The following is a 22,029-nucleotide window of genomic DNA, read 5'->3' on the forward strand; positions in this document are numbered from 1 at the left end:
CTGCTGGGTGGAGAGGGCTAGGGAGGGAGAGAGGGGGGGAAGAGAGAGAGAGAGTGGTGGGAGAGATAGAGAGGGAGAGAAAGCAGAGAGTGAAAGAGGAGAGAGAATGAAGTGAGAAAGATAAAATAATAATGCGATAGAGGCCAGAAGAGGGAGCGAAAGAGAAAAGAGAGAGAGCGAGAAAGAGAAAGGGAAGATAAAGGGACAACACTGAAAACTGACGCAGCTCCAGATCAGATTTTCTCAGCAGTATCCAGACGTTACGCTCCACTACTCCTGTTCCTCTGAGGACCTGGCTCAATGTTTTCCCCAAGGAGAGGAGTGGTGGTGAGGTGTAGGCCTCAGCCATCACACTAGTACAAGGAGAGGAGTGGTGGTGAGGTGTAGGCCTCAGCCATCACTCTAGTACAAGGAGAGGAGTGGTGGTGAGGTGTAGGCCTCAGCCATCACTCTAGTACAAGGAGAGGAGTGGTGGTGAGGTGTAGGCCTCAGCCATCACTCTAGTACAAGGAGAGGAGTGGTGGTGAGGTGTAGGCCTCAGCCATCACTCTAGTACAAGGAGAGGAGTGGTGGTGAGGTGTAGGCCTCAGCCATCACTCTAGTACAAGGAGAGGAGGGATACACTGGTGGATATTCTATGAGATGAGATCTATGGAGGACAAACCCTCGTCTCCAACAGCGCAGCTCTGATGCCAAACTGATTACACACCTGGCCTGGCACACGCCTTGCTCTTCCAAAATGAGAGAGCACGCCTCCATGGCTAAGAATAGGGAACAACATAATTAGCCTGAGTAAATGACTATCTAGGGCTATAAATGGAGTCATGTATAATACATACTGGGATTATTCAGCATGATGGGCTGCACCTGGGGGTGAGGGAGTGGGCACTAACTGACAGCACTAAATAATATGCCGTGCATTCACACCACGGACAGGTGCACACGCACGTACACACACTACATGGCTGAGTCCACACAGATAATGTGTTAGAAACTCTGGGCTATTAAAAAGTTTAAACTCCTCTGCACAAAACCAAGGGAATTGTTTCTCAATAAATCTTTCTCCTTAATGCATAACCACTTGCTAAAGGTCTCTCCACCTGTGTGTGTGTGTGAGTGTGTAGAAAAACATTCCCTGACAACAGTAGATACCAAACACACTCCCCAACCCACACAGTACTGTGGAGAGTACATTGCTGTGGAGCGGGTCTCCATGAAGTGGCTGGTCTGGACCTGTAGTTAGGCCCTAGTTCTAATAACAGCAGGTATAAATATACCTTCTATTGGTGCCACAGACAGAGAGATGGGAGGAGGAACATTTCAGCACCATATACACTATATACAAAAGTATGTGGACAACCCTTCAAATTACTGCATTCAGTTATTTCAGCCACACCTGTTGCTGACAGGTGTAAAATCAAGCACACAGCCATGCAATCTCCATATACAAACATTGGTAGTATAATGGCCTTACTGAAGAGCTCAGTGACTTTCATTGTTTGCACCGCCATAGGATGTCACCTTTCCAACAACTCAGTCCGTCAAATTTCTGCCATGCTAGAGCTGCCCCGGTCAACTGAAAGTGCTGTTATTGTGAAGTGTAAACGTCTAGGAGCAACAACAGCTCAGCCGCAAAGTGGTAGGCCACACAAGCTCACAGAACGGGACCGAGTGCTGAAGCGCGTAGCGAGTAGAAATGGTCTGTCATCGGTTGCAACACTCACTACCGAGTTCCAAATTGCCTCTGGAAGCAACGTCAGCACAATAACTGTTTGTAGGGAGCTTCATGAAATGGGTTTCCATGGCCGAGCAGCTGCACACAAGCCTAAGATCCCCATGCGCAATGCTAAGCGCTGGCTGTAGTGGTGGAAAGCTCATCGCCATTGGACTCTGGAGCAGTGGAAACGCATTCTCTGGAGTGATTAATCACGCCTCACCATCTGGTAGTCTGACAGACAAATCTGTATTTGGCGGATGCCAGGAGAATGCTTTCTGCCACAATGCATAATGCCAACTGTAAAGTTTGGTGGAGGAGGAATAATGGTCTGGGGCTGTTTTTTATGGTTTGGGCAAGGCCCCTTAGTTCCAGTGAAGGGAAATCTTAACGCTACAGCATACAATGACATTCTAGACCATTCTGTGCTTCCAACTTTGTGGCAACAGTTTGAAGAAGGCCCTTTACTGTTTCAGCATGACAATGCCACTGTGCATAAAGTGAGGTCCATATCGAAATGGTTTGTCGAGATCGGTGTGGAAGAACTTGACTGGCCCTGACCTCAACCCCATCAAACACTTTTGGGATGAATTGGAACACCGACTGTGATCCAGGCCTTATCGCCCAACATCAATGCCCGACCTCACTAATGTTCTTGTGGCTGAATGGAAGCAAGTCCCCGCAGCAATGTCCCAACATCAAGTGGAAAGCTTTCACAGAAGAGTGGAGGCTGTTATAGCAGCAAAGGGGGGACCAACTCCATATTAATGCCCATGATTTTGGAATGAGATGTTCGACAAGGAGGTGTCCACATACTTTTGGTCATGTAGTGTACCTTCTATTGGTGTCACAGACAGAGAGATTAGAGGAGGAAGCCTTCAGCACAATGTCTGTCTAGTCTGAAACTCACTACGATGACTCACTGTCTGAACACCTCGTAACATAATATACCTGGGAGAATAGATGGACATAGAATACGTTTTACATTTTGTTTTAAAAAGGTATCACCGCAGATACTGAGATGAGCGAGATGCAAGACTTCGCTCACAAACAGTATCTGCACAAGTGCACGCGTTCGCTTCACACATTCACAGGGGAGAAGTTGAGCCTTTCCTTCAACGCTCTTAGTTGTGGAAATTCACCCACTACGCTGTTTCTTTCTGCATCTACGTCATATCACAGAGTCTACCTTCAACATCATGTTTGACCTCTTTTAGGGAGGGACTGATAGACAAATATAAACCCCCTGGACCTCAGCCTGGGGGAAGCAGGGAGAAGCAGCAAGCCTGAAGTACAGTCCAGATTCTAGTCTGAATCTCAGCTATGATGACTCACTCTGTCTGAACACCTAGTAACATAATGTACTGGAAGGAGAGACGGCCATAACATGTTTTACATTTAGATTTAAACATTATGTTTCACATATTTTAGAGACATCATATACTGTAATATAACATAATAGACAGTTTAGTTTACCAATCAATTATTATGAACGATGATCTGACACTTGATAGTTAAAGGTGAATGTTTTCAATGTATCTGTCCCTATCAAATAAATACATGATTAACACCAACATTTAGCATCTAGGTTTAATACACACTCAGGCCTTACAGTTCATTTGGGGCGAGAGAGGTTACTTCCTGCCCTGGTTAACCCTGACTGAACTCTGACCTCACCGTGATGAGTGAAGTGACACAATGGGGAAGTTAGCATCCAAGCTGGTTGAACCAAGCTAATGAATTCCTAAATCAAACAAGCACCTGTTCTGTGGCCAACAACCAACACAAGCAGATCAAAATAGACCTGATAATAGCGTAATTAACGACAACTCATTTAATTTGGGACTAATTAGGCAGTTCAGGTCGTTAGAGTGCCGCTGATGAACGTGGGCTTTTATTCGATTCTGGCAGGAGAGGAGAGGAATTGAAATACACTGCGGGAGACACACACACACACACACACAAACACACACATACACACACACAGTGTAAGTTCTAGGCTCTAATCTCATCTGGCCCACAGACTCTGTGTGGAGGAGAGAGAGGAGAGAGCAAGTAACTTAGAACTGCGGTAGCAGCGGCTCGCTGAGTGAAATAAACCACCACCACAATTATCTAGCACAGCAAAGGAGACTTGTGTGTGAACGAGCCACAAAACACACACACACATACTGGCTGATACAGATGCAAACGAGTCAACTAGCGGAGTCAGATGATTCATGTGGTCAAAATGAGAGGTCAATGTAATAAACAGTGCAAATAGCTGGGGAGTTGAAACATTTTGCCTTTATGATAAACATTTACTCTTCCAAACGGTTATTCCTTCTAACCTCTGCCTGAATAGCACATATTGCTCCTACATCTTTTGGCAGGGAGTTTGTTTTCACTCCACTTCAACGCTCTGCAAAGTAAGCAATTAAAAGGAAAATGTGTTTTCTTTTCAAAGTATTGGAGGAAGAGGAGGAGGCGGGGGAGAAAGAGATACTTCTAATGAAAATGGAGCACTGAAAAGCTTGGTCGTAATGTTCTTCTGATAAAATCCTCAGAGAAGGGAAGGACAAGGTCCCAATTATAATCAACTGGAGAGTTGAAGTTACCAAAATAAGCAGTAAAAAGTATTTCTAAGGAAATGTCATTTGTTTCCTCTCAAACAATCAAACATACGTATGTGGGCTAAACTTATAGCAAAATAAGTTCCAGTTCTGGGAAATCATTCTAAATCCATAACTGAACAAAAAAGGAATCATGCTGCTCACTCTGTGACAATGTAGATAAGACACTTTGAGAGCAGCAAGAATGAGGACGATTCCTTTCGTGTGCAAACTGAGTCTTCAAGTGTCACATTGACAACTTGAGAAGATGAGCCATCTAGAAGTACTTGTGAAATCAAACCGTTTGTTAAGCTGTCTTTGACAGTAGTAAGTCTCATGGTGTACAGTAAGTACGTCAAGTAAAAGAGATGGAATGAGCTTCTATATTAATGTCTGTGTAGTGAATATGAATGTCTCAGTGGGTTAGACTAGCATAGTTCTGGCAACACCTTGTTGTGGGTTTGATTTCCTTATAGGACTCACAAACTGCATGTACGTGCCACTGTCAATGTCGACAGTCCTGTAAGTTCCTTTAGACAAAAGCATCTGTTAAATGACCATATTAAATGATATCAAAAACAAGTTCTAATATAATATTCATCTGTACTCACCCCTATGTGGAAGGGTCCAGTGAAGTAGTCCAGGTTGGCATGGATGAAGCCTATGTTGGTCAGGCCCAGTTCAGCACTCCTCACCTTCCCCCTAACCAGAGACTCCTCCTTGTTCTCTATCAGGATCACCTACAGTTAACCATACAAGATTACCTCTTACATTTAGCTAATCAACTCTGGTCCTCTGTTGCTCAGTTGGTAGAGCATTGCTCTTGTTACGGCAAAACAAATGGATTCCCGGGACCACCCATACGTACAAAATGTATGCACGCATGACTAATTCCCTTTGGATAAAAGTGTCTGCTAAATGGCATATTATTTATTTATATATTATTACCTCTTTCAATTTGCTAATCTAACGCTACTCTTAGTTGACTCTTACATCCTAGGTTATGAATAGTTTACTGGACAGCTATAGGCTAAAAGTCTAAGATTTATTTTGGGGAAAAATTCTACAGTGTAAAATAATTAAATTCTCCTACTAAGACTGTTATTTGCAAAGACATGAATGAGATACGACATGCTCGAAAATCTAAAATTCTCTGGAAAAACACAACACAAATGTGTAACTCCGTATGAATTATGTCAAGCCACCCTAATGAGAGCAAATGGCGAGCTAGTTTCAACTTGGTAGACAAGACAGTTGTTTCAACTTTCAACCTACCTGGCAGTCGGGCAGCGTGTGAGCCAGAACGATCCCGACGTGGCCCTGGAGAAACGCAACACGGGAAAAGACAAGACAAATACATACGGAGAAAAAACAAGGCTCAAAGAGAAGCCGAGCACATCAAAGGGGTTGTGTGATCAGTAGCGGCCTACCGCTCTGTCCATTCCAATATTGACCCATTACCCACCCAGTCAGTGCTACTGCTGTGAAGTGTACTGTACACTCCCTTCATCACTCCACTCCGTCTCCCTCCTGTCTGTCTGTCTGTGCATGGAATAACAAGGCTTTTCAAAAAGAGAGAGGGGAAAGAAGACAAGAGAAGAAATGCACCCTTTCATCCTGATTTCTGACAGACAGACTAATGAGGACAGACGGACGGAGAGGGATGGAAGGATAGAGAGACGGACCGAAGGACTGACGGACGCACCCCTCCGCTGCAGAAATCCACCACTGTGTCCCCCGGTCGGGCCAGCTCCGTCACCATGGCGACCAGGTTGTTCAGCTGCTGCCGTTTCCTGGCGGCGCGGACGTCAGACATCTTCCCTGCAGACAGAGATGAAGATTCAGTAAAAAGGAACGTTGTGCTCATGCAATATAATTATAATATATACCATTCATCAGATGCTTTAATATTGGTGTCCCCAGCGGGAATCGAACCCGCGAGCCTTCACAAACATAAGTAAGTCTCATATAAGTGAAATAAGAAGGTATTGGATGGAATGGTAATATCAACATCTTCATATCTGTACAATACCAGAAGTATTTGCTTAGTTTCTATGTTTGACTGGAAGATGAATCAACATTATCCAGTCACAGTACGGTCAAATTCAGGTGGGACATATTTCCTGTTCTTATTCAAACATGTTTGAATTGCTAAATTTCTTCTACCCTTTCTTTCTGTCTTTTCCTTTCAGGAAGGAAAAACTTTTATTACCCAGGAAGATGCTCTCTTTTCTTCATATGAACGCAGAAGTGCCAGAGAGCGTTCCTATTTCATGTGTTCCTGCTTTGAAGTGCACAACATTGTCACACTGTGTTTTACAGGCACAGAGCTATGATGATACAGTACATGCTGTAATCCAGCTACAAGGGCCACTCATCATCATCCCTCATCAACAACAGTTCCTACCGACCGAGTGCAAAACACAATTCAACAGGGTGAAACAAAACAAGCGACAGAGCCAAAATGGAGTGGAAACTTTTCTGCTACTGCAAAGAAACAGAGCCACTTTAGTGGTATGCAGCCTCACAGCATGTACGTTATTAACGCAATACACTATCCCCGTGTTCCTCCTCATCCAACTCCTGTCTCTCGTTGGCGGCGGTGAGCCAAGCGTGGCGTGCGTCTGCGGTACCGTTTCTGGCCCATAAATCTTGAGTGATGATTGCTTCGTTTACCCCGGTGCCATGCTATGATACCCGCTGGAATATCAGAAACACATTAATGGTGGCCTTCCCTTCTCTCCCCAGATCACTGCCGCCTCCGCAAATTGATATACGGGCGACGCACACACACACAGGCCGGGTGGCGGGCTGAGAGAGAGAAGCGTCGACAGTAGCGGCGGGGTACGCCTATATTCTCGTCACGCTAATACAAATAAGGAATTTCACAGCCCTTGCCCTCGCCATTGTTATTTACCTCGCACCGCTTCATATTAAACCGGCTCCCAGGAGTACAAGGGAATGGAAAAAGCAAAGAGAGGAGCACGTCACAAACCATGGGGTGGTATTGACCAGGTAGCAGCAGCAACTTTTCATTTAGATGAGTTATTCAGATCCACGTCTGTTCTCGGCTAAATAGCACGGCCTCCTGTGAGGCCTACTATTGAGCGCTTTTATGCCGTCGGATTGGAGGAGCGCTTCGGGGTCTTAATTGACAATTGCCTTGCGCGGTGGGATGGCGGCTGAAACAAAACGCGCCGAAAGCCGAATGATAAACCTGGGACGTGACGAGTGGTACAATGCAGAGAGATGAGATGAAGGCAGGGTGAGTGCGAGAGATACGCGAGGGGCCAAAGCCCAACAATAAGGCTGACATGAATGATAGTGTTTTATGAGAGGCCGAGTACAGAGTAGAGACAACAGAGACGTGGCTCTGGGGCCTGTTCAGGAGGATTCAACACGACAGAGTGTTCAGATAAAAATGCATTGTGTAGAAGAGACATGCCTCTCTGTCATGTAGAATCATGTTAACTCTACACAAGACATTTCTATCACCACTATTCGGGTACGGGCCTGTGGGATGGATGAGTGGGATGGTAGGAGAGGTCATTTCGTGGCTCACCAACAACCGCTCCACTGTAAGCATGAAAGTGTTGATGAAGAGGGGGCAGCACTAGACGGAAGTAGAGAGGCTATTGTCCAGGACAGACAGAGAGCTGGACCTGGGTCTTTCATCCTTCTTTATCCTTCTCTCATCTGCAGCAGAGAGGAGTGACAGTGACCCACATGGCCCTGGCTGAATAGCCGTAATTGTGCAACCAGCAATTTCCATTCTGCAACACCTAGCAATTTCCACACAGCGAACCGTTCTCACACGAATAGAATGAGAGTAGAAACCGAAAAACTTTACAAGTAGGACAAATATAGTATGAAATAGCAGTGAGTGTATACTAACGTAGTTATTACACTGTAGTTTGGCTGATGAAGTTGTGACTGTGTTTTTGCCTTATTTACAGCCGAATTAGCTAAGGGTCTTGAGGAACCACAGCCAAGTCCAACTCCTCATTTAGAGAGATAAACACACAGGCTGATCTATTACACTGTTCTGTGGCTGGTTTCCTACACTGTCAGCACGTATCACCGAGATCATTCACACACACACACACACACACACTTTATGCAGCCGGAGGAAATTACCTAACAACTCCTATAAGTTTACCCATTAATCTCCCCAATCAAGTGTTAATTAAAAACCTTGAAGGACATATCCCTTTCAAATCCTCAGCTTGTAAGGAAGCACTAATCCTATCATTTATTTAATTAACTCTGAACTACAGGTACTCCAGTTAGGTTGCATGGTGCACCTGGTAGCCTGAAGTGATTGGCTAAGGACAGAGTGTCTGTCAATCTGCACTATTATGTCTATCAGTGCTGGAAAGATGTAATATCATATCAGCATGATGTCAAGTGCTATCACTCAGCAGCATGTACTCGGTGTTACACCAATGGCATGTCTCCCAGGAACTCTGTGTGTGTGTGTGTGTGTGTGTGTGTGTGTAAACTCTCTGTCATCATCAGCTCCAGTTCTAACCCCACAGGGGATTATGCTACTCTGTTACAGGGAGGGGAGACTTCCGATATGGAACACCACAAGATTCCCAGTGCTCCGGATGGAGTTTACGACAACAGGGCAGGGTAAGGCAAGGCAGGGTAAGGCAAGGCAGGGTAAGGTAAGGTAAGGCAGGGTATGGTAAGGCAGGGTAAGGTAAGGCAGGGTAAGGTAAGGCAGGGTAAGGTAAGGTAAGGCAGGGTAAGGTAAGGCAGGGTAAGGTAAGGTAAGGCATGGTAAGGTAAGGCAGGGTTTGGTAAGGTAAGGCAGGGTAAGGTAAGGCAGGTTATGGTAAGGCAGGGTAAGGTAAGGTAAGGTAAGGCAGGGTAAGATAAGGTAAGGCAGGGTAAGGTAAGGCAGGGTATGGTAAGGTAAGGCAGGGTAAGGCAGGGTAAGGTAAGGTAAGGCAGGGTATGGTAAGGTAAGGCAAGGTAAGGCAAGGCATGGTAAGGTAAGGCAGGGTTTGGTAAGGTAAGGCAGGGTAAGGTAAGGCAGGGTAAGGTAAGGCAGGGTATGGTAAGGTAAGGCAGGGTAAGGTAAGGTAAGGCAGGGTAAGGTAAGGTAAGGCAGGGTAAGGTAAGGTAAGGCAGGGTAAGGTAAGGCAGGGTAAGGTAAGGCAGGGTAAGGTAAGGCAAGGCAGGGTAAGGTAAGGCAGGGTAAGGTAAGGCAGGGTAAGGTAAGGCAGGGTAAGGTAAGGCAGGGTAAGGTAAGGCAGGGTAAGGCAGGGTAAGGTATGGTAAGGCAGGGTAAGGCAGGGTATGGTAAGGCAGGGTATGGTAAGGCAGGGTATGGTAAGGCAGGGTATGGTAAGGTAAGGTAAGGCAGGGTATGGTAAGGCAGGGTAAGGTAAGGCAGGGTATGGTAAGGCAGGGTATGGTAAGGCAGGGTAAGGTAAGGCAGGGTATGGTAAGGCAGGGTATGGTAAGGCAGGGTATGGTAAGGCATGGTATGGTAAGGCATGGTATGGTATGGTAAGGCAGGGTATGGCACAGGAAGATCTCCTGAGTTTGTTTTAGGAAGAGGGCCGTAGGGAAGGTGTGAAGTGGGTCATTTCAATCCATCCCACCATCTCAGATTGCACTGAAATGGTTTCTGTAGTTAGAAACAGATAGGACAATTTGATTTATCTTTCAACAAAATAATGTTTCAGGAATGCTAATCTTATCAGTTTCTAACTACAGAAATGATTTCAGAACAATCTGAGATTGTGGGTGTTGAAATCGTCTTTCTAGTGCTTTTTGAGGTGGAACGACTCAAGGGCAAAGCGCACACACCCTGGGAAGGGCGAAGCGCCAGCCCTATTTATAACTCTCCAGGACCTCAGGCGTTTTCCTGGTTTCCTTCATCCCTTTGTTGACAGAGGCTTTTTGGGTATGCGTGAGCACACCTGAAACATTCTGGCTGGAGTTGGAGACTGCAGAGAGGGTGTATAATTAATTTATAATGACGGTTGTAACAACATGGCTGCATCCCATTCCCATTCTGAGAATTTTAAATGGGAGTTTTTATTTAAGGTTTCCGGATCTAATAACCACTAAACAACGTCTGCTCGTACTAATTGCGGTTGCTTGGCTGCCTACTTAAGACTAACAAGTGCTAAAATAGCCTTACACACCTGTAGTTACAATGCTCTCTCCCTTGTGGTTGTGCTCCCCAAAAAAACAAGCAATTCCTTATCAGTTAATTCATTCACTCTTTGTCTGATATAGCCTACAGTCTTCAGCCATTAATCCAATCAAGTACTGCTTCTAATAAAATAGAATACAATATTCCTGGTGTTCTGGTTTAGTGTGATTACGCATTGTTGTTTTCCTGTCGTTTTCCCAGCCTGCACCAGGTCATGATTAGTGCACATGCTGGACTGGACTGTAGTCCACCCAGCCAAGACGTCTCCTTTCCCATGAAATGAGCCAAACCCCATCCCACACTCTCCTCCAACTCCCCCCTCTGAAATTAAAGCTAGACATTTCACTCGTTTCTTGTTTTGGCACACGCTCAGGGCCAGGCTGTGCCTCTTACGTCTGCTCTGAAAAATGGGGCAGGATTTGGACACCCAGCTTGACTAAAAGCCTCACAAACTCGCTTTCAAAGTCCGGAAAGCTCATGAATAGGAATGTCTGTTTTAAAGGGTGGCCCCGGCACCGCATCTCATTAAACCCATCGATTGAGATGATAAATAATACTGGTATAAATCAGCTGTAATAGCAGGTGTGATCTGAGCTACCTGTTTTGTTGCAAAGGATTTACTCATAGCCTAGTCAGAGAAAAACATTGCATTGACACAAAATATGACACAATACTGATTACTGCTACTGCCTTGCAAGGAGAGCTCTGCTAATACTGTGGAAGTATAGGTTTGGTCAGCCAGTACATGTTATATGAAATTCCCATGTACTAACCCCCCTAGCAGACAATAGGAATGTATGCAGGCTTTATGTTGACTACAGATCCAAGCCTGCTGCATAACTATGATGATTCATGCTGCTTAAATCTGAATGAGGGCAACCAAAGGTAACGAATACCTGAGGGCTGCATCACGTCAGACTATGTTGCCAAATAAGATTGGGTGTCGGTTGCCAGGTAGGGTTGGCGTTGTCAGGTTGGGTTGGGGTTGCCAGGTTGGGTTGGGGTTGCCAGGTTATTAGGTTGAGGGAACCTCCAAAGTGAAAACATGTCTGGACTGTAAAATACTGTCGTTTCTGGATTCTCTGTCTATGCAAGGTGGTTTAGTAGAAGCCCTAATAATATGGTGGATCTTGAAAACAACGGTAGGTTACTCAACCATCTTCCTTGTAATTCAGGAGGGATTGTGGAGTGAAAGGAGGACAATCTACATATTGATTTATGCACTCCCCCCACAGCTACATTCCTATTTGGTTTAAAATTCAGAGCCAATTTATAAACCAGCCGCAGCAACAACAGTGTAGTATATCATCAACAGCCTGCGACTGTCATCAGGCGAGGGCTCAAAACAAGCCAAAGCCGACACCTGTGTGACAGGTGGACCACATCCCACATTCTACCCCCGACTTCATCTCTATCATTATCATCCATCTTATGGACACAAGCACAGAAGAAAAGACAACGAAAGAAAAACAGACACTTCGGTGACTGCGAAACACAATCTCACGGTCGGAACAGACGTTCTCATTTAGACTCACCGAAGAGGCATTTGTGGCAGGTACGTGCTTTTGGGAAAGAAACAACTGCCTCCATTGTAAACAGAGTGACAGACAGGAGACAGATTATTAAACTAGCGTAAGTCAGTCGTAGTACAGGAGCTAGCCTATAGCTTAGAGCCACTAGCATAAGTCAAAGTTGTAGTACAGGAGCTAGCCTATAGCATAGAGCCACTAGCATAAGTCAAAGTTGAAGTACAGGAGCTAGCCTATAGCTTAGAGCCACTAGCATAAGTCAAAGTTGTAGTACAGGAGCTAGCCTATAGCATAGAGCCACTAGCATAAGTCAAAGTTGAAGTACAGGAGCTAGCCTATAGCCACTAACATAAGTCAAAGGCCTAGTACAGGAGCTAGCCTATAGCATAGAGCAATCTGTTGAGCAGAGTGTGTTGTGCAGCCAAAACAACGGTGGAGGAGATAAGGAGGACAAGGGCAGCCAACCAGAAGCCACCGTCGCCGCAACATACTACCCATAAACCCTTTCTCCTCTAGTGGAGCAAGATGGAGGTCATCCAACGGAGAGGAGCGTGGTCACAGTCAGTCACGTATGCTCGGAGGAAGTGGAGACGGATGTGTGTGCATGTGTGTGTGTGGCCACCCACAGAGACAGTGGCCACCCACAGAGATCCACCACTTTGTTTATTGTTGCTGCTGTATGAAATGCAGTCATTCCTCTGTCTTCCTCCCCATTGACTTGACTTGACACCCTAGATGTAATTCTGCTCACATAGTGGGTTAGCTAGTACACCTGTTTGGTAAGTGTGATGGGATCTGATTGTGAGTTTCTTTCTGAAAGACGACCCCTGTTGTTTAACCTTACACTGAGTTCTGTCTGCTATGTGAGAGGACTAGCTGAGCAGTAACAGAGTTGCTGGTGGTGTTGGTGTTGTGTGTGTTTGAGAAAGAGAACTTTGCCATTTTGCCACAGATCTGTTCTTGGTGGTGATAATGACAACTGGGCAGGCAGCCAGAGAGGACAGCCAGAGTGAGGCCTAGGGGATTCTTAGCCTTGGATGGATGCCAGGGGGGGTCACCTTCCCCAGTCGGGTCCGGGGTAGGGCCACCCTGCTGGGGTTAGCTAGTCAGGCGAGCCTGGGGATCCACGGGGCCGGCCTCTGGGCTGACACACCGACAGGCGAGCAGGATCCCTGCTGGCTTTTTTTCCTGGCACAGAGCCTTTATTTCTTCCTTTTCTGATGCCGCAGCGCTGTGACGGGCCTATGAGATGCAGCGGAACTCTGACGGGGCCCTATCAGATTGATCAGAACATAAACAGTGGGTAGCCTCGCTAGGGGGCCCTGTGTTTAGATCTCAGGGATCTGGATGAGTGCTCCCACCCCTACCGTCAGAGAGAGGAAGATGCTGGTTCAAAGACAAAACAGACTGGGCTGACATAAGTATGCATACATAAATAATTTAAGTAGGCTAACAATGCATATAGGCTATATTATTCCTTCTACGTAGCCTATTCATATTCATCAGCACTGATCACGTCAATGTAAAAACAGGAAGCATGTAGCACAACCATATATAATCGCATAAAAGCAGCATACATCCAAGTAAGCTTTAAATAAACTAAGCATGGGCTATATTCCTTTAATATATTATTTGCAAGCACGAGGCCTAATGATCAAGTCAGTGTTCGACAGGAAGCACACATTATATCCATGAGTAAAATTACACTTTAAAGTGTAAAGTTGTTCTATCAAGTTGGCCAAGTGATATTTCAGGGTTTAGAGAGAGGCCTTTAAAACATTTTCAGGCTCAATGCCCTACAACAGATTTTTCACACCACACAACCACTTAAGTCAAGGCTAACAAGCAAAAGAGAGTACTACGCCGACATTAACAGAGGCAGAAAAACTGAAAAGCTCACAGGGGTATGCTTGGGCGGTATACCGTATATACCGGGGTATTTGGAAAAAGTCTACTCTTTGAGGTTTTTCAATACGTGTGAATATTTGTAGCTACTTTCCAAGTTATTACCTGCAGTCAACTTGTGCAATACGTTAGGAGAAAGCAGATTGTGTTCTTCAATTCACCTGTCACATTATTTAGCATTATGAAGCTTACTGTAGTTCCCCAGAACAGTTCAGCCAGTCACGTGTTTGTTTGTAAATAGCACAACGGGAGAAAGCGATAGCATTCTACATCTATCGGCGAGTCTGTTGTGCGGCGCACATGAGGTGATGAAGTTACACTTGTACACAATTCACTACTAAATGATATCTTATAATGGCTTTCTGCCAGAAGTCAGAGAGAGCTCTGGGTGAGTTCTGTACAGCTGCCATTTTTTCTCCTCCATTCTTCTCCCATCTGCTCAATGTACACATGCTGCTCTTCCTTCAGAAAAGCATGCATCACAACTTTGTTCATTTGCACAATCTATCTTGTTCACTTTCACTTGTAATTGTCCACACTCACCGAAAACGACATTCAGTAGTTACTAGCTATGCTTGTATAACTTTATGAGCTGGATTTGCCTGTCTTTGCATTTCGTTTATGTTTGTTTTCACTTTTTTTTGCTCGTTAGCATTTAGCTAAAAGCGTCTATGTGATTTCGCAATTAGTTTGTGACAGTTTTGTTAGCATTCTGGTAAAAGAGGCCTAATGGGCTTTCTTGCGTTTTTAGCGCCCCCTTGTGTGCTATGCTGATAATACAGTAAATCCCAGGATGAGAGAAAGACGGTAATATGTGAAAATCTGGATTCCGCCCAAGCCTTCACAGGGGTAAAGTGGGGACTGCTTCATCCAAAATCGAGGATGAAGAATTCAACGAGCCGGGGTGAGGCCTTGCATTGATTTCCTGCCTGTTAGCGACACACGTGCGTAGCCATTAAGATGGAGTTTCGATCGCCTTGTAAAAAAGCCACATTCGCAAACGCAGTGATGGAAATAACAGACTGCTCATAAAAGACGTACAGGAACAGCATGCATGTAATCCAACAGTTAAAACAAACCTCAGACTTGCTCCTAAAAGGCATTGGCCAATTGTGGCCTCAGTCCAGGAGAAATATCAGGGTGGATATTCAGAGTGTTTGTGAGAGACCGTTGCGAATTTGTCACGCTAATTGCTGAGCGAAAACCCTGAGAAGGGTGGAAATAATCCATTTAAGAACGTTTGAGTCAAAAACTGAAATAGCCAAGCCAAGGCTTGTTTCGTTGTATATTCACAACTAGTAGCTTGACCAATGTCTTTGTGCAACAGGTGTGCTTGTCTTCCAAACACCGTGTTGCAGGCCCATGCTCAAATCTACAATGATACAAAATAAATTACTTTACATCTATTAAACATCCCAGAGCTGAAGCAAGCAAGAGCCTCCTTGAAAGATGCAGAGAAAAAAAATGTCACAATACAAAGCCTGCTGGAGGAAGTTTGATAATGACCTATGCTATCCAAGGAGCAGAAGCTTTTACGCAACAGTCACAATGATTCTGTGAATTGTGTGGAAAACAAGCTTGAGCACAACTATCGCTGACAGAATAGTCACTGCCTGCTAGATTTCTTTAGCCTACACGCTATGACAAAACATTCTCCATAAAACCCTGTTCCCACACCAGTATAAAGTCAACCAAGTTTAGGTCTAATTATGTAATACAAACTTAAAATTACACCCAAATTATCTCCATTCATTGTAATTCAAGATCCCCCCCCTACATTTCGAAGCAGCCAGCCAGGCATATTTTCCTTGTTTGTTTAGTTTGGGTGGTGATGGCAGCAGAAGCCGCATGGGCTTGCTGCCTCTAGAAATAATAACCGTAGCTGAGCAGAGACAGATAAAGACTTGTTAAAGAGAGTTGCACTGTTTTTAAAAGACACCTTCAACATCCCCGTTATATGACAAGTCCCTGACAGACGCCCAATGTTTCCTTTAATGGACGCCACAATATCTAGTTGGCAGCTACTGATTATTACCTTGGCCTTCCCACAAAACTCTTCCCTCTCTCTACTCCTCAGCCATTTGAGATTTGAAATGAGTGAATATTGATGTGTATTATTGATGTGTATATTGTATATTGATGTGTATGCAGGACTCACCTGAGAAAGAGGCCTTGGTCTCAGCATAACTGCATGTCGAAATAAAGGTTAAATAAATTGTGTTTGTCACGGTAAAAAAGCTACCCACGGGAGCGAAGATTCTCACTTACTTACAACCATATGGTTGTCATTAGCAGAGTCTATGAACCAAGAAGACAAAAAGAAAAACTAACTCGGTCAATCTCGAGGGTGTGTTGACGGCAATCTACGGCGGCGAGGAAGTACGTTTTCACAGCACTCCTCTGGGAAAGTGTGATGTTTTAACCAGAATCACAGACATTCTGAAAGCACTACACTATGAGGGACACCATAATGTGTAGTGGTGATACAGTCCAGTAGATATTGTAGATGTGGAAATCTGACTACGGACAGTCACAAACCCACAGATCGTAGCACAGCAATCAATAGTCGTGCAGATCAACGTTTTCACAGCATTCCTCTGGGAAAGTGAGATGTTTTAACAAGAATTACAGACATAAATTCCCAGAAACCCCTAGTCTGAGGGACACCATAATGGGTGTTGTGGTGATTCAGTACATACTGTAGATACATGCTGAAGATAGATACTGTAGCAATGGGAAGTCCACTATGGGAAGCCACAAACCCACAGACCTTAACTGCACCTGAGCTTCTGAGGCATGTGAAACTGCTTAACGCCAACCAATAAATAACAATGTAAGTATCAGCTATGATTTAGCCAACGGGTAAAGACCCTGTTAACTGTTGTACTGGTTTCGAGAACCACACATTTACACTCTTAAACATGGATGAGCACAGTCAGAAAAGATGATCATTCCTGCTCGGAAAAGCTAAAACTGTTGACAAGTTGTCATCGGAAACGTTTCCTTTGCACATATGCTTCAGTCAGTGAAACCTTTCAATGTAGTAGGATGAGAAAGTGGTGACAAGAAAACAAAAAGGTAAATGAAGTAAAAGACCAGGGGAAATAACTTCTCACCACGCATCGCTCAACAGCTTTGGAATGTCTGTCAAAACATACACGGTTTAGTTCAGCTTTGGCCAATGGCACCGTTAAAAATAAACATTTTACAATCTACACAAGTGTAGGAAAACAGATCCTCTGTGTCCCTGACTGTGTAGGTGGCAAAACAATATTTTGGGAATCACAAATGTCTTGTTAAAACACAAGAAAATGTCAAAATCTGTGACATACAATTAAAATATGGAAAAAGTGATTGCACTTAAAACATTCATTGATATCGCTTCTTCATGAGCAAGATTACAAAAGACTAAAGGATAACAAGACTGGATTGAAGGGCGAGTTGAGAAATCGAAGATATGCTCTTGAGATGAGACGTCAAAATAATAAAATAAAACAATTATTTACACCATCCCATCTGTTCCAAACAACACTCTCACTAACAGCTAATCATCCAAAACTTAAATGAGCTGCTGGCTAAATCTGGAACAATGTATATTTTCTCAAGTTTACTGAGGCTGTTTTTGTTGTACATTGTCCCTGCTCAATTCAACTCTATAAATAAACTCAATAGATAAAACTCATTAAATAAAACCCTTCATCCCATCAATGGCCACCCAAACCTGGGAAAGACGTCGTCATTACCCACAGATCCTGTCAGCTTTACTACAGTAACCCCCAGTGTGTTTTGTTTGGGGTACATTCATCCTTTAGTCATCTTTGGCTCTGTTCTTCATCGCCCTAGATGTCAGTCAATGAGTAAGTGGCACGATGCTGCAGTCTTCATAGAGACCATGTCATTGTCTTTTGGCCAGTAACCTTTGGGAAATTCCCGAAAACCCCAGGCAGCCGGTGGAGGCTGTGCTGAGCTAAGCTCTAACCCCAGGATCAGAGAAAGCTGGCTGGGCTCCAGACCCTGTCCTCCTCCCCTCCCTCCGCTGGCTGGATCTCAGACGGGAAAGGCCATGGCAGGGCTGCTAGATCCAGAGCCCCTCTGCTTGGAGAGATAAAGGGATTCTGCCACCGCGGTCATTAAACCACCCATCAGGAGGAGACATGGTTGCCCAAAGTCAAAGACAGACAAAGACGGAGTGAGCTTTAGGAAGAAAAAGTTGCTCAGACCTGGCTCTCTCCATCTCTCCCCTCTGTCCCTGAAGTCTGGGTGGGGGGGGTCACTCTGGCAGGCCCCTTCTATTCTACCTCCCGTCATGCTCTCTCCCTCTCTTTGCTCTCCCTCTCTCTGCCTGAATTCATTAGTCCTTTAGCACCCACATTTGATACCAGGGAATGAGCCACTTTGTCTGGATATCGACCGATTTCCTTATTAGGAACCTACATTTCCAAATGTCTCGGGGACGTCTGAATATAATTTGTTTTTAAGGCAAGCCAGCCGGGGATAATGGCCGATTGGTCACAAATGCTACATGGTGCCCTTTCAATAATTATAGAAGGGGATTTGGATGAATCAGTATTCCATTACAATGTGTCGCCAGCATACAAAAGAGGAGAACATTAAAAGGAAACGCCATTACTCAGTTTTCTTCTTGCACCTCCTCCAACCATAAATGAGTTGCCATCTTTCTCAACTGGTTTCTGTTGGAAACAAAATGGCTGCCAACATTAATTCTCAGTGCAACAGAAGGAAACCAGCCAACTTCCTGAAAAGGAAGTTCCTTAGTTAGAGAATGTTCTATCCAAACTGAAGCTGTGTAGCCAATCACCTTTCACGCCTGTTGCTGTTATGGAGACGAAGGCTCTAGTAGCTCCATGGAGAAGTGACATCTGTTTGTTTTCAGATCCACTGAGCCGCATGCAGATGTAGACCTGTTTCACACTCCTAGACCAAACCAACAGGTATCCATTTACACACACACACACACACACACACACACACCTTGTGACAACACACCCCTATCGGTGCCTCGTCGGGACAGCAGTGTGGAGGCGTGAAGGAAGACCAAACTCATCAAGGGGAAGTGAAGGTGTGGATATAACACACACACACACCTCAAACATGAATGAGAGAACATCCACACACAGCCTATTGTTCTAGCCTCTTTACTGTGCCGAGTATGGGGGCGCCAGCAACCCCTCAACCGCAAAAACCCATCTAACCACGTTTTTGAAACCGTAAAACACTGTCATAGAGCCTTTGCAATTTAGCACCACGTCTGTTTGATCCCAAGACATTCAACACACATCACCTGTTGCATTGTTCTTCTTGCCCTTCTGTTCGAACCCAAGACATTCAACACACATCACATTGTTTGAACCCAATACATTTTTTAAATGTAACCTTTATTTAACTAGGCAAGTCAGTTAAGAACAAATTCTTATTTACAATGACGGCCTACCCCGGTCAAACCCGGACGACGCTGGGACAATTGTGCGCCGCCCTATGGGACTCCCAATCACAGCCGGATGTGATGCAGCCTGGATTCAAACCAGGGACTGCAATGACACCTCTTGCACTGAGATGCAGTGTCTTAGACCACTGCGCCACTCGGGAGCCCACACATCACCTGTTGCATTGTTCTTCTTGCCCATCTATGCGATTCACAATAACAACGCTGTAAGTTTAACCCTGTTAAATAATGTGAGGAATGCTAGAGACGATACCAGTTTGTGGAGGGGTGAGAGATGAAGGGAGTGAGAGAAGTCGCTCCGACACTGCTGACGCCAGTTAGGAGGGGAGAGCAAGCACAGCATCGAGACAAGGAGTAATAATACAGAGTGGTTGGCACAGTGTGTCAGAGCAGCGTATGTGGGCTGCTAGAGGAGGGAAGGAGAGAGAGAGAGGGGTAGAGAGAGAGTAGAGAGAGAGTAGAGAGCAAGAGACAGAGAGAGGAGAGAGAGATAGGGAGAGAGCGAAGGGTAGAGAGAGAAGAGAGAGAGAGTAAGAGGGGTAGAGAGAGAGTAGAGAGCAAGAGAGAGAGGAGAGAGAGAGGGGTTGAGAGAGGAGAGAGCGAGGGGTAGAGAGAGAGAGAAGGGTAGAGAGAGTGGAGAGAGGGATAGGGGTGGGTAGAGAGAGATTGACAAGAGGAGACAGAAAACATGCTCCCCTCACTCTTTTTCACTCTCTCGCTTTCACACACATACACACACTTTCTTGCTGCAGTGTGCCATACTGTGAACCTGCTGAACTCACACAAACCCCTCCTGCTGGTCTGTGACATAAATAATGTAAGCAACATAAATAAGGTAAACTGTTGCTACAGTTACCAAGGGATAAGAGTCTTAAACAACGGCATTTCTTGAGTGAATCAGCTTTACCTCAAACAGGCGGCTCCAGTAGTACTCTTTTGTGTGGCATTAGGCCTCCACCAGACACGTAGGCCTACTCAAGCTTGCATTGGGATTCCACTAGGGATGGAATCCTGACAACTGCCTGGCTTGAGTTGGGCCTTGGAGAAATGTCCACAGACTGGTGGCATTTATTTCCATAGCCATCTCATTTTTATGTCTCTGTGTCCAGTTTGAAGGAAGTTGAAGCTAGCTGTGCCGGTAAACTTCCAGTCATTTTGCTAACGCAAGTTAGCAATGCCTTGCAAAACTTCCTTCAAACTGCACGCAGACATAAAAATTGTATCTTTAAGTTCATCGAAGTCTGGGTAAGCAAAAAAGGGCTAAATTTCCCAAATCTCACACTATCCCTTTAAAGCTACAGCACCAGTCGAAAGTTTGGACACACCTACTCATTCAAGGGTTTTCCTTTATTTTTTTACTATTTTCTACATTGTAGAATAATAGTGACAACATCAAAACTATGAAATAACACATATGGAATCATGTAGTAACCAAAAAAAGTGTTAAACAAATCAAAATATGTTTTAGATTATTCAGTGGCCATCTTTTTCCTTGATGACAGCTTTGCACATTTGAAATTCTCTCAACCAGCTTCATGGGGAATGCTTTTCCAACCGTGTTGAAGGAGTTCCCACATATGCTGAGCACACGTTTTTCCTTCACTCTGCAGTCCAACTCATCCCAAACCATCTCAATTGGGTTGAGGTTGGGTGATTGTGGAGGACAGGTCATCTGATGTAGCACTCCATCACTCTTTTTCTTGGTCAAATAGCCCTTACACAGCCTGGAGGTGTGTTGGGTCATTGTCCTGTTGAAAAACAAATGATAGTCCCACTAAGCGCAAACCAGATGGGATGGCGTATCGCTGCAGAATGCTGTGGTAGCCATGCTGGTTAAGTGTGCCTTAAATTCTAAATAAATCACTGACAGTGTCACCAACAAAGCACCCCCACACCATCACACCTCCTCCTCCATGCTTCACGGTGGGAACCACACATGCGGAGATCATCCGTTCTCGTACTCTGAGTCTCAAAGATGCAGCGGTTGGAACCAAAAACTAAAATTTGGACTCATCAGACCAAAAGGACAGATTTCCACCGGTCTAATGTCCATCGCTTGTGTCTCTTGGCCCAAGCAAGTCTCTTCTTCTCATTGGTGTCCTTTAGCAGTGTTATCTTTGCTGCAATTTGACCATGAAGGCCAGATTCATGCAGTCTCCTCTGAACAGTTGATGTTGAGATGTGTCTGTTACTTGAACTCTGTGAAGCATTTATTTGGGCTGCAATCTGAGGTTTAGTTAACTCTAATGAACTTCTCCTCTGTAGCAGAGGTAAATCTGGGTCTTCCTTTCCTGTGGCGGTTTTAAATGACAGCCAGTTTCATCATAGCGCTTGATGGCTTTTGCGACTGCACTTGAAGAAACTTTGACATTTTTCATATTGACTGACCTTCATGTCTTAAAGTAATGGACTGTCATTTACCTTTGCTTATTTTAGCGGTTCTTGCCATAATATGGACTTGGTCTTTTACCAAATAGGGCTATCTTCTGTATACCATCCCTACCTTGTCACAACACAACTGATTGGCTCAATTAAGAAGGAAAGAAATTCCACAAATTAACTTTTAACAAGGCACACCTGTTAATTGAAATGCATTCCAGGTGACTACCTCATGAAGCTGGTTGAGAGAATGCCAAGAGTGTGCAAAGCTG

General features: G+C 44.8%; 1 protein-coding gene across 6 annotated transcripts in view; it reads right to left on the reverse strand.

The window, feature by feature from the left end:
• The window catches only part of gstcd (glutathione S-transferase, C-terminal domain containing), a 59,694-nt gene that overhangs the window by 15,891 nt on the left and 21,774 nt on the right, over window positions 1-22,029 (reverse strand). For all 6 annotated transcript variants that reach the window (XR_011675699.1, XR_011675698.1, XM_071407718.1 and 3 more), the window contains 3 exons: window positions 6,011-6,126; window positions 5,581-5,625; window positions 4,917-5,045 (listed from right to left, as the gene is read on the reverse strand). Coding sequence is in view for 4 of the 6 variants with exons in the window: in XM_071407718.1 (XP_071263819.1) it covers window positions 4,917-5,045; window positions 5,581-5,625; window positions 6,011-6,126 (290 nt within the window). In the remaining 2 variants the exon portion in view is untranslated. The remainder of the gene's footprint in view (window positions 1-4,916; window positions 5,046-5,580; window positions 5,626-6,010; window positions 6,127-22,029) is intronic.

The sequence above is a fragment of the Salvelinus alpinus genome, chromosome 6 (genome assembly GCF_045679555.1).
Source record: "Salvelinus alpinus chromosome 6, SLU_Salpinus.1, whole genome shotgun sequence".
Taxonomy (NCBI): Eukaryota; Metazoa; Chordata; class Actinopteri; order Salmoniformes; family Salmonidae; genus Salvelinus; species Salvelinus alpinus.